At 41.9% G+C, this 14,285-nt stretch overlaps 1 protein-coding gene across 1 annotated transcript in view; it reads right to left on the bottom strand.

The window, feature by feature from the left end:
- Positions 1-14,285, bottom strand: part of pde1a (phosphodiesterase 1A, calmodulin-dependent) — a gene marked incomplete at its 5' end in the record, with an annotated part of 49,782 nt that overhangs the window by 33,387 nt on the left and 2,110 nt on the right. Inside the window, one exon of the mRNA XM_080535731.1 lies at positions 12,797-12,823. Within this exon, the coding sequence (XP_080391857.1) occupies positions 12,797-12,823 (27 nt within the window). The remainder of the gene's footprint in view (positions 1-12,796; positions 12,824-14,285) is intronic.

Genomic DNA, 14,285 nt, shown 5'->3' with positions numbered 1-14,285 from the left:
AATTCATGCATGTTCTGCATTATGGATTGAGAATGTGAGTCATCCAGTGCGTTGGATTTACAATCAAAAAGGCAAAGCCAAACTACAATGTACAACCGTAAGGAGAAAAATCACTGCACGCCAACCAATAAAAAGGACAGATGTAAATAAGACATCTTGTCAAATTCAACAACTCCTCAGTCAGTAGATCAAATCTCATTTCCATTCATACAGATATATTCTGCGGTGTGTTAAGGAAACCCCATAGACTCCTGTAGAGAATCTCTGGTAATTCGACCCACCAGAGTTCAAAACCGGGTCTCCCGTGAAGAATTGCAGAATTGCACCTTCGCCGTCAGCTAAAGCCTGGGCAGATGGTCCAATCCAGTTATAATAGCTCTGTCGGAAAAAAAGCAGGATGCCACTTGTCTAGCAACGGGTGTGTAAATGCTATTCACTGTTAAAAATGTGTTTATATCCCACTACAGGGGTCCCTTGAGTAGAATATGTACTCAGAATATGTAACACTGCCTTATGTCCTAGGGTACTGTCTATCACTTGCCCAGGAATGACACCTAACTGTGTCAAACTGACACCATAAGCGCATACCAAAACATGTCGAGCAACACGTATTAACACAAAATCGTAACACACAAAGCACAATTCAGTGCTTCACATCAAAGAGTGGAAAATATGTATTTGCAGAGGCCAACATAATGACTTATGCAAGCTTTCACGGTAACACAAAGAGCAGGAATATTAACATGAAAGGTTCTGAAAGTTATGAAAACGTCACAAAAACTTTTACTGTTTTGTCAAGGCCATACTTATGTATTATGTAGTGTGATCCCAAATGATCCCATCTGTTCTTATCTACTGGAACAGAGACAACATAAACCATACTGGGGTTGAAAGAGATGTTGGTGATACAGCAACAGTGGAGGTTTACATTAGCTGGGTTTCAATTCAAGTTTCAAGTATATTCCGTTAATGCATAAAGTGCATTAGCACCAGGGCTTCGCCACACGATACATCATATAAAAAAACAAACACATGGCATAAATAAAGGTATAAACATAGGGTACACAGAACTATTGACATGGGGAATGGCGGGGGAGTTGCTAGATCAAAAAAGGAGGGTCTTGAGGTTAGATTTAGAAGTGGAAAACAGTCTCTGACCCTCTAACAAGGGCAGACATGCTACTCCATAGAAGTGGTGCTCAATAAGATAAAGCCCTGCTTCAATGTTTTCTTTCTTTCTGATACCGGGGAAGTAATCCAGCACCTTTAGATCTGAGAGTGCAAGTGAGTGGGTAGGATTTTATCAGATCTGCTAAATAAAGACCGTTCAGGATTTTAGATGTTAAAAGCAAGACCTTGAAGTCAGTGCACTATTTCAGTGGCATTTTGGACTAGGTGCAGACTTTGTATGGCTACGTTGGAGGAGCCGGATAAGTGTGCATTGAAGCAATCAAGTCTTTATCTTATTACAGTTAATAAAAATATATTAAAGTAAATAATCAGACCTAATCAGAAATATTATAGTAAAAAAAATATTATTGTTATAAAAGCGTGAATATATTTTTCAGCATCTTGCAATGAAAGAGAGAAAAGTTTGTAGTTCTTAGTTTTGCAATATTGTATGTTCTTAATGTGAGCGTCCAAAGGGAAGTCGTAAATCGTCTGGGAGGCTTAATGGTGAATCTTAATCTTCAGTTCCTTCCACAAATGTTCTATTGGATTTAAGTCTGGTGATTGACTAGGGCCATTCCAACACCTTTATATTATTCCTCTTGAACCAATAGAGTCTCCTTCGTAGTATGTTTTCGATCGTTGTCCTGCTGTAAGATCCACCCGCATCTCATCCTCATCATCCTGGTGGATGACAAACTAGCAGTGATGTGTGTGGAGGACTCCCTGACGGCTTGGATCCACAACTACCTCACAGACAGGCGTCAGTATGTGAGACTGCAGGGCTGTCAGTCTGAGGTGGTGGTGTGCAACACCGGTGCCCCCCAGGGAACTGTTCTGTCACCCTTTCTCTTCACCCTCTATACCTCCGACTTCCAGTTTAGCTCCGACCAGTGCCACCTGCAGAAGTTTTCGGATGACTCCTCTATCGTCGGTTACATCACAGACGACAGGGATGAGGAGTACAGGGCCCTGGTGGAGAGCTTCGTGCAGTGGTGCGACACCAACTACCTTTTGCTTAACACCAGCAAAACAAAGGAGTTGGTGGTGGATTTTAGGAGGAAGAGAAGGACCCCAGCCCCCATCACCATCAAGGGGGTGGAAGTCGAGAGGGTGGACTCCTACAGGTACCTGGGAGTACAAATTAATAACAAACTGGACTGGACTGACAACACCGAGGCTCTTCTCAGGAAAGGGCAGAGCAGACTGTTTTTCCTGAGAAGGCTGAGGTCTTTCGGTGTCTGCAACAAGCTGCTGCAAATGTTTTATCAGTCGGTGGTTGCCAGCGTTCTGTTCTTCGCCGTGGCCTGCTGGGGTGGAAACATCTGTGCCAGGGATGCTGCGAAGCTAAACAAACTGGTGAAGAAGGCCAGCTCTGTGGTGGGGACCGGGCTGGACAGCCTAGAGGTGGTGGCAGAACAGAGGATGGGGAAAAAACTGGCGGCCATGCTGGCCAATCCCTCCCACCCGATGTACTGCGAGCTGGCAGGGATGAGGAGCAAGTTCAGCCACAGATTTGTTCTCCCCCGTCAAAGTACAAAAAGATTTGGACAGTCCTTTATTCCAGCTGCACTCCGACTCTACAACCAGGCCCTGCAGGGTGGGGGAGACCTGGAGATGGAACTTTTGGAACTTTTTACTTATTGAGCCTGCACTGTTTTATGTTTTTTTATTGAATGTTTTTCTGTTTTCTGTACTGAATGTTTTCTGCCCTAACTGAGCTGTTTGACAACAAAATTTCCCCATTGGGGACAATAAAGGTTTTCAATCAATCAATCAATCAATCAATGGCAACAGATTCTTCTCAAGAATGACCCGGTACATGGCTCCATTAATCTTCACTTCAATAATTTGGATTCCACCAAATCATGATACAGGTGATGGTACTCCTGCTGGGCATTGCTGCCTGACGCACCTCCAACAGTGCCTTTAGAACAGGTGTGCTGTGACACCTCACTGAACACCTATGTGGGCCTAACTGGGTCATCAGCTGGGGACCACCAGTCATTGACGCTCCTTTAACCCCAGTACATCTCCTGGTGGCGGAGCGATGGCAGGGATCTCTCCCTGCCACCCCCTGCTGATGCCCTAGGTGTTGTTCGCCCCCCAACCCTTATGCTTCCTTCTTAGCCACAGCCAGAAGCTGCCTTTCTCCGCCTCCTCAGCCAACTCTTTCATGACTTTCCGATGCCTTGCTCCTGTGCATCCTACGGAGTAGGCGAGCAGCTGAGGAACCTACGAAGCCCCAGTACCATATGAAGACAAACAGCCTCATACCATGATGCTTCCCCCTCCAAACTTCACTGTCAGTATGGTCTTTTTAGAATCATATGCCATTCCTCCTCCAAACATGGCGTGTCGTAATGTTGCAGATTTTTGTCTCGTCTGACCAGACTACATTCTTCCAGTAATCTACAGGCTTCTCCATATGTTCTGTAGCAAACTTCAAATGAGCTTCAACATGCCTTTTCTTCAGTAATGGAGTCTTCTGGGGTGATCATGAATGGAGACTGTGGCAGTGGAGTGCATTGCCTATTGTTTTCTTTGTGACAACTGTACCCGCTGCTTCCAGGTCTTCCTGGAGTGGTCCTTGGCTCTTGGGCTACTCTTCTGACTGACCTTCTGACTGCCCAGTCAGAAATCTTGTGAGGAGCTCCTATGTGTGGCCGTTTGATGGTCGAGTGATGTTCTTTCCACTTGCGGATAATGGAACATTTAGAAGTTGAGAAATCCGTCGGTAACCAGTGGCATTACTATGCTGCTCAACAAAGAAAAGTTTTGGGAGAGCTCTTTGTCTCCGCCCATCATGAGATGTTTCTTGCAGGAAAGCTTAGTGACAAATGATTTGTTTACTTACATTCAGAGGTGGGAAACCCTTTTTTTTTTATTTAAGAACTTACCCACCAACATGTACTAACCCAGCTGATTCTAATTAGCACAGGTAGGAGAACTCATTACTTACTTCTACCAGTACACATTATCTCGAATATCAAATTAAAATATTTGATCACACTCCAAAAAGAGCAAAAATAGCTTTATTTACTAGTCTCCAAAGGAGCTTCCATACTTCCCCAGACAGCTTCGTTGTCATGGTATTCTTTGATTATGAATCATTCTACCAGAGTATTAACAGATGAAGATCTGGGCACATATTCACACCGCGTCTCAGAGTAGGAGTACTGACCTAGGATCAGGTCCGTATCATTTTATTCATTCTGATCTAAAGGCAAAACTGATCCTAGATCTGCACTCCTATTCTGAGACACGTTGTGAATATAGGCTCTGAAAACAGACCTTTAGCTGTGAACTCAGTCCCAGAGAGAAACCTTGGCCCGGGACTGACAAGGCTTGTAGTCAACAGCGTGTCAGTGGTGTCTGTTGTCCTGAACCTTGAAGAAGCTTAATCAGGCTAGCTCTGATTCTGTGCCAGCAGAGTATTGGTATTGGCTGTGGTGCATGGAATACAGGGCTATATTTGGAGGTCATTTATGATTGCTTTACCATGCTTTTTTCCATCTTTATTTTTTTCCAAGGCACAAACATGTCCTTTTTGACCTGCTTTTGTCAAGGATAGGAAAAAGTCCTAAGAAACGAAAGTAACTGACTGCTTTAATGTTGTTCATCCATTTATAATAAATCACTAAACAAGTATTTGTTCCATTCATTGGAAAGAAGAGAGCAACCATTGGTTGTACTGCAGAATCTAATGTCGATTCAGATCTGTGTTGAATGTACTGTATGCTGAAATACTGAAATGCATAATGAAGTGAAGAAAATGCTTTGTTATGACTGTGATGCTGTATTTCCAGGAGAAAACTATAAAACAATCTGTTGTATCCGCATTCAGTCTCTGGAGCCTATTCTACTGGATAGCAATTATCTAAGGCTGCATGCAACAAATGACTTCCTTTTTATGTTATGTCCAACACTTTAAAGAAACACAAAATAATTACCCTCAGATCTAAAAAAAACTTTACAGGCTGCATCTCAACATCTGATCCTGGGGGGACGACGACACACAATGACCCTCATGACCCTGTTAATGTTAACATGTCCTAATTAGACTGTCAACATTTGACATACCAGCTGGAAAGACCTCAAGAGACATCACATGAGTCATCAACTCAGGGGGTTGGAAAGGGGGAGAGGCCACAGAGCAGAATCAGATCCAACACACACTCACTTTATCAACACGAGAGATGAAAGGGGGGTCTCCCTTAGAGGGATACGTGTTGTAGGGAGTTCTAGTTAAAACAGAAACGTCTCCTATGTGAGGGATTATAGGCACAATTGTTCATTCGTTGTCAGCCAAGTGCACTGTACTGTACATACTCCCTCTGGCCAGGGATAACACTAACATGTCTAACTATATATCAACCTTCTGAGGCCCCAGTGAATTAAAGGGACGGTTCAGCCTATTTTCATGTTTAGGCGAAATATCATCTTATACTGAGTTGTCCTCACAGGCCTGTACTGAAAGCTTCTCCAGTTCTCCATTCTCCACGTTGCTAACAGTTAGCAGGGCCATCTCCAATAGACAGGATTCCAATGACCCAATGATAATAGCATTGTCTGAATCACATGCCATAAACTCAGAGAAACTTCAAACAATGTTTAGCAGTGACTATATACCTGCAAATGCTTGTATTGTAATTCCAAACGATTAATTTTGCTATAATAGACATTGATCTCTCCCAAAAATGTCCTGTATTCTATTAAACCAGAACGTTTTTGTTCACAGCTGGTCAATTCTCTGACACACGTTGTCATGTATTCTTTTTTCTTTTGGACTTTTTGTTGATGTTGAAAATCCTGTTGAATACGACCAAACACAAAGCTACCTGGCTGTTATTTTACGAAGAGGAAAATGAGTTCTACTTCTGAGAAAAATTAATTATGAGACTGCAATTATTTCATTTTCAATAGTAGGCACATCGAATAAATAATTTCAGGTGTTATTTAACTTTGTTTGAAGTTTCTCTGACAACTTTAGGGCATGTAAATCAGACAATTATCAAGTAACTGGAATTCTGCTGCTAACTGCTGCTGTGGGAGCAAATGGATGGAATGGACTGCACTTATATAGCGCCTTTATCCAAAGCTCTTTACAACGACCTCTCATTCACCCATTCACACACACATTCACACACCAATGGCGGCAAGCTACCATGCAAGGCGCCGGCCCCGCTTACTGGGAGCAATTTGGGGGTGAGTGTCTTGCCCAAGGACACTTCGACATGTGGCCAGCCGGGGCTTGAACCGCCGATCTGCCAACCTTGTGATCATTAGACTCTACCTCCTGCGCCACAGCCGCCCCAAGCAAAGTAGAGTATGGGAGAAGCTTTCACTACTGGCTTTTGAGGACAACTCAGAGTAAGGTATTTCACTTCAACTTATCCACAGACTGAATAATCCCTTTAGGGATGATTTATACCTTCCAGGTACGCTTAGCTGCTAGGGTCCACATGGAAGAAATGAAATTGTGCCAATGTGGACGTCAGTGGAGTCCCGCGCACGAGGTTCGTGCAGAGTTTGAAAACGTGTCTGCGCCAGGCTTGACCAGCGTGGATGTCCTGCAGCCAGATGATAACTATAGCCAGTCAGTGGCCTTGCTCTGGTCTTCCTCTACCCACACAAGGAGAGCAGAGAACACTCCACAGCTCCAACTGATGTCATGGAAAAAAGGGAGAAAAGGCACCATAACCCCATTCTGCTCTGCGTGTGTGTTTGATAGCCCTATGGTGCACAAGGCCTTAAAGTCCACAGGGAGTCAGAGAGTTTGGCAGTATGTGGAACAACACTTCAAATGTTCTCAAATGTCTTGCACTTGTAACACACACACACACACACACACACACACACGCACGCACGCACACACACGCGCACACACACACACACACACACACGCACACACACACACACGCACGCACACACACACACAAACATGTGCACACGCCCACACACACAGTTTTGTAGCAGAATGTATATCCATCCATCCATCCATCCATCCATCCATCCACCCATTCATCAGCAATTGTGCCACACTGTACAGAGTGTATATATCTGCTTACACTGTAGTTAACCCAGGGGCCTCTATATCTGAACAAGCCAATGAATAAAAGAAGCTTCTGGAATGCGACTAGTCTTTTTTTTTGTTTTGTTTTTTACATTCTATTCATCAACGGTTTGACATTATAAACGGACAACATGAACAGCTGATCCCCCGCTGGGTTTACATGCCAACAAAATGATGTTGTATTCTACTGGAGAGAGACAGCCTTATTGGAAATAAAGTCAATGTCATTAAGCTGCAATCAACCGCAGTAAATGACTTTGTTGCAGTAAAGCCCACATGTGTGATGTTATCTTAGGGACAGTGATGCTTTACAGTGATTGGCAGCTCATTACCGTTAGCCTATTATTGGAGAGGGTGATAATAACAACAGTAGAGGAGGAGACACAACACCCAGTTGCCAGGAAACACCACAGTGGATCAACCACTCTGCCTGAGCAGCACTTACACAGACTTACAGGTCTGAGTCTGCTGAGAATACACACACACGCACACACACACACACACACACACACACGCACACACACACACACACACACACACACACACACACACACACACACGCACGCACACACACACAAGCACACACACACACACACACACACGCACACACACACACACACACACACACGCACGCACGCACGCACACACACACGCACGCACGCACGCACCACGGACTACCTGCCCTTAAGCACACAGTCACTTTATTCAATACTCCCTCTACCATCCACTGCCTTATTTTGTACCACTATTGTATTGCTCAATTTGTCTCTTGTCTTATTTGTCTCTTACAACTATTGTCTTATTGTGTTATTTGTCCCTCTTATAACTAATGCCACTTTATTTCTGTTGTTGCTGCAATGTCGAGGACCTAAAGCCTAAGCATTTTACTACGTACACGTAGTATAATGGGGTGTAACAATAGACTTGAAACTTGAAACTTAGAGGAAGCTTGAAGGAGATACCCAACTCATGGGTATCTACCCTCTGGCCACTTTATAGGCAAGCTGCAATGATGAGCTGCACACATCATATTAGTGCTACTGTAGATTATCAAAAGTTAGAGTATTAAAAACTACTGTATCATACCCTACAAACTAAAATGTAGCAATGAAGGCTAAAAGAGTATAAAAGTGTTTGAGAGAGCTTCGCCATACATTCGGCCATACTATATGCATACAGTGCCCTCCATGTATCGGACAGAAAGCATTTTGTCTATACTCCAGTTTGGATTTGAAATCAAACAATTACTAAAGTAGAGATTTTCTTTTTTCAGATTGGTTTCACCATTTAGAAATATACAACCCTTTTTATAATAATAATAATAATAATAATAATATAAATATAAATACAGCCGCAAGGGTCAACCTCAATTTTGCTACACATCTCTGTTATGGCACTGTCTCAAAGCACACTAACTTTGAGATTGATTAGGCTACCAATGACTGACATAGCCATAATTTATGGTACATATTAATTTGCATGTTGCTGTGTATTTTTAGAAGTATGAACTTGTCCTTCGCAAACTTTGCAGGGACTGGTACATACTAGCATACTACTTACCAATTTTCGTGTTGTTGTGGTATATTATATTTTATATAAACAAATGGCTGGAAATGCAGAATATTGAATTTGTAACACATCTATGTCATACTACTGACTTGAAGCTAACCAAGTTTCATTCATTTAATTTCTTCAATTTGCATAAATATGGCCAAAATAGTCTCATTTTCATATTTAAATATTCAACATGTTGATATAGCGCCCCCTTCTGGAATCATGCCATCAACATTGTGAACGCGTGGCCTGGCGTCCTCTACGTGCCTGTCAAAAAGCAAAAAACGTTAACAATATTTGTGGTAGTCATGGCCATTTTTCATGAAAACGGAACAGGACTGAATGACTAACTGTTGCAGTAGGGCTATGGCCACTGTGTGGGCTTGCACCCTAATAATATAATAATATAATGTTTAGTATTGATTCTAGGCTTTGCATTTGCATTCGCCTTTGGAAGAAGGAGGTAGGAAGACTTCTTCAGTGGATGACTGAAGAATGCTCACCATAATAATAATAAAAGCAGTCAAACAATTGTCCCACAGATCAGGAACACTCTCCAGGAGGTAGAACAACTGTCCACAGATCAGGAACCCTCTCCAGGAGGTAGAACAACTGTCCACAGATCAGGAACACTCTCCAGGAGGTAGGACAACTGTCCACAGATCAGGAACACTCTCCAGGAGGTAGAACAACTGTCCACAGATCAGGAACACTCTCCAGGGGGTAGAACAACTGTCCACAGATCAGGAACACTCTCCAGGAGGTAGGCTGTGTCAGAGACGACCACCTGCAGGACATGCCAGACCAACTACAGAGGTTTCATTGTAAGGTGCAAACCACTAGTTATCCTCAAAAGGATGGTCAGGGAACAGTTTGTTAAAAAGTGCCTAAAAAGCCTGCACAGGTCTGGAAAATGGTCTTGTGGACAGACAAGATGAATATTACCAGGTACCAGAGTGAATGCAAGAGGGAAGTTTGGAGAAAACAGTATCTGCCCAAGCTTTACAGCATACCACCTCATCTGTGAAACATGGTGGAGGGGGTGGTATGGCTTGGGCGTGTATAGCTGCCACTAAAACTGGATAACTTCTTATTTGATGATGTCACTGCTGACAGCAGAAGCAGAATGTATTCTGAAGTGTACAGAAACATCTGCAAAAAAAAAAGGAATTTTGAATGAATGAATGGTCTTTATTGTCATTGCTATAGTACAGGTACCAAACAACGAAATTTGGGAGGGGTGGCTCCCCTGGTGCTAGGAAAGAAAAAAGAAAAAAAAAAAAAAAAGAAGGGAAAGGAGCTGGTTTACATAAATAAAGGTTATGTACACTATCCACTATACTATACTGTACATATAAAACACTGTGCTGTACTCTATGCTATGCTATACCTATTCTAACATTTCTTATTTCTCTGCAACCTTATGTACCCTAGGGTTGTCATATTGCACATAGTGTTATTGCACATTCATTTAATTCAATTAAACATGAGTATTTGAACATGTAATTATTGTTTCTAATACGTTTGGAGCCCTGATATAGAGAGGACTGTTTGTTTAAAATATGTTGTATTTTGTAAATGGTGAACCCAATCTGCAGAAAGCCATTTAATTAAAACGGAGATGTCTACTTTGTGAGTGTATGAATAGTTCAATGGGTACCTCTAGTGGAGAGGCCTCTCTGAGAATTCAGAAATTGATCAGAGTTCAGGTCTGGAAGATTTTATCAAGAATATTTTCAAGCAAAACATTGACTAGAAACACAAAGAGATCTATAAAAAAAGAAATCATAGGGAATTATAGGATGTTTTCTCCTTTTTTCAAATCCTGTCAGGAGATTAACACAAGAACACACACAAGGAATGATGAAAGGAATAGGTCACATTACATTTTGAGTTTCTTCAACAAACTCTGTATCATTAGATACAAGAACCGTATACTGTAGAATTGTTCAAAAATCTCATACACAGCATGATGTATTATTATATCAAATGTTCCAATCAGGCAGAAGATCCACAGTGTTCCCTCCCACACTGACCAAATGTAACCCACCTTTCGGCAGCTCAGCTCTATAGTATCTGTCTCCACAGCTGTAGAGGAATACTAATGTAGACCACTGTATCATTCTATATTCCATCCGACACTCCACAACCCACTCCCATCTTGACCAGGTGACTGACAGCAGAGGACCAAACTTTGATGAGGGCCATAGTATAGGAGCACCTCTTTGTGTGCTTTACATAAATGCAGGCTTCTAAGAGGGGGAGAGCATAATGTAGCTGAGGAAGAGTGTGTAGGTGTGTGTGTGTGTGTGTGTGTGTGTGTGTGTGTGTGTGTGTGTGTGTGTGTGTGTGTGTGTGTGTGTGTGCGCGTGTGTGTCAGAGCCACTTGATCATATCTCCAGACATTGTACTCCACATGAGAGCCAATGAGGAGTGGATCCACACAGAGGAGAGTGGACCTATCATGGCTCTCTAAAGCCCATACATACACTATGTGACAGAGTGTGGTGAAAAAGTCTCCAAGTAGGGCAAGGTCATTTTTCAATTTACAAATCATGAAAGTGCAGTGATAGTAATATTTAAAATGATGTGTGATACATTGAAATCTGAACATAGTTGAAGAAGATATGCCTATTTGAATGTTGGTACACCTTAAACCAAATAATGAATCAAAACAGACGCGTTGGTAGCTAGCTAGCAGCTAAGTGTATTGTATTTTGTATTTAGTGATCCTAAAACTGTTATATTGAGTGGGCTCTTCAACACTTAAAACGAAAAAAAAAAATATATATATCATTTTGCTTTCACTTTAGATTACAGGATGTGATGTCCATCACATATAGAATTGTATGAGAAAAACAATGGTCCAAACCCCATGGTTCTATCATGTCTGGTTCAAAAGTTATCAAGGTTTACCTCTTTACATACACATGCCAATTACAGGAATTTATCTCAATAGAATCTAGACCTAACAAGTGGTCACTGCTATGCAGAAATGGAACGCAGATTATGAAATTCAACGTTATCTATACATTTTTATTACACAACCCTATATATATCATTCTTTTCAGAATTTTAAGACCAATATTAATAGCAAATGGGAACATTGATCACGCAATTCATAGTGAGCCAGCTGACGTTACAAGTTAGCCAGACCATTCACACAAACATCGTCTAGTGGGCGAGAGTAGACGGGGGCCCCGCTAGAAGTAACAACCGGAGCTTGAGGAGGAGACATTTTCTAATCAAAAGCCGCTGGCTACAAGACAAACATGTATCTATATGTATATATTTTTAGATAGAAAACAAGTTGAATTTAATAGAAAACCACCCTCAAAGACGATCAGATTTCAATAACGATGCATATCTTTCAAGTGTCTCCTTAAAATCGCCACAGGAAAAAAGAACTCTGATGTGAGGAGAATTGAGGGTATAGACCAATAGGAAGTAAAAATGCCTTAGATACATTTGACGTGTCCATTAAATGTATTACTATTGGTCAAAGCCGCGGAAATTGCAAGAAAGAGAGCTTGTAAATAGTCGAAAATCACCGGAGATAGGGATTAGAACGGCGCCGCTGAAAGCGGTAGTGAATAACAACGGTAATTGAAATTACGTTTAAAAACAAACAAACAACAAAATGTGTCTTAAAACAATAAGTACATCGAAAACAAGTACACAGAGCTAAAACTATAATACATATGGACATGTATGTTGACACATGTCAGACAGAATCTTCCAAAAATGTGTTTTTTTTATGGTGATAAGTAGCGCAACCCTGGCAGAACCCCGTTTTCGCACGTTCTATGACCAGTGGGTGGACACCCTACATAGTGGGCTAGATTCTGTCAATTCCTAAAAAAAAAAATCAAACAACCACATATAAATAAATAAATATGAATAAAAATATGACAGCCATTTTAGAACACAGTGTTGAGTTGAAACAGCCCTGTGTGATGAGGCAGGAAGAGAGAGAGAGAGACCAATAGGACTTACCTTTGAGAGGTGCTTTTGTACTTCTGCCTGCAAGACAAGATGAGTGCACAATACAATTAGTATAAAGGAGACATCACCCAAGCTTAATGAGTCTGTTTCTGCAGTTGTAGAATATTGTCTGAGAGATTCTGATTAGTCATTGGAAATGTTGTTGTCCTTTGCTGCTTCAGTCATCCAACAGTTAGGACCAGTTCTGCTGCTGCCTTTGATGCTAGGCTAGGCTAGGCTAGGCTAGGCTAGGCTAGGCTAGGCTAGGCTAGGCTAGGCTAGGCTCCTTCCCCAGGCAGTTACATCTGGTGTGAAGAGCCCGTTAGGAATGTGGCGAGGCAAACACACTCAACTGCGATTACATCACCGCAGTTAATTATTCATTATTCATCATCACCCAACATGTGTTTTCCCTGTTTGATAAAAACTGCTTCATGTTGTATTTCAAAGCAGCCATCTGCACAGTCTAATTGAGAAGTTATCTTGAGGGATTGGCTAAACCATTTAGCTTTTTTCCCCCTTTTTTTCCTAACCCTAACCCTAACCCTAGCTGAAGATCAAGAGCAATGGATCGAGGTCATCGTCATAAGAAGGCATATTCAACTACTACAGTACACCCACTTCCCAATTAGGCAACACCAATTGAGTCGTCCAAAGAGAACCTACCTCTTGGGTAGCTAATGAGTTTCACACATGACAGGACAGGTCAGAGTGATAACCCGTAACGGCACACAACCGCCATACATGTCCACCATGTCATGTAGGTCCAGTCAGTTAGCCACATTTGCTAGATGAGTAACCTTGCCTGCTTAGACCTGAAGACCTTTGCGTTGCGTTCAATTAGACGCTGTGTTCAGTTAGACGCTGTGTTCAATTAGACGCTGTGTTCAGTTAGACGCTGTGTTCAATTAGACGCTGTGTTCAATTAGACGCTGTGTTCAATTAGACGCTGTGTTCAATTAGATGCTGTGTTCAATTAGACGCTGTGTTCAGTTAAACGCTGTGTTCAATTTGACGCTGTGTTCAATTAGACGCTGTGTTCAATTAGATCCTGTGTTCAATTAGACGCTGTGTTCAATTGTGTAGGATTTTAATGGCAGCTACTGTTCAACACTTTCCATTCTGACAATTAAAAAAAGTATTAATGTGACCGCATTGCGGATATCGTTTAGCTATTTGTACTATTGTATTGGAAGGCACATACAATCACATCATTGTATATAGTGGCACTCAAGACCCAAAACAGAAACCTACTGTTTGACCGTGCACTTTTCAAACTGTTAGCTAACATTCGTTAGCGTCTTTGAGTGTAAGCTTCCCAAACCTAAATGCCTATGATTTAGCTCAGTAGACTAACACACGTCTTCAGGCATGCAAATGACCCATGTTCAAGCCTGCAGTTGGCTATTCACCAAGCTATTCCTAAAACCTCCAGGAGTCAATAAAATCTTTCTGAAGCAGAAACTCATGTCAGATTACATGTGACAGCAGCTGGTGTTAG

The sequence above is a fragment of the Nansenia antarctica genome, assembly GCF_963989245.1.
Source record: "Nansenia antarctica genome assembly, chromosome: 7".
Lineage (NCBI taxonomy): Eukaryota > Metazoa > Chordata > Actinopteri > Argentiniformes > Microstomatidae > Nansenia > Nansenia antarctica.
The sequence above is the reverse complement of the archived record's forward strand: the minus strand, read 5'-3'. Positions and strand labels throughout refer to the sequence as shown.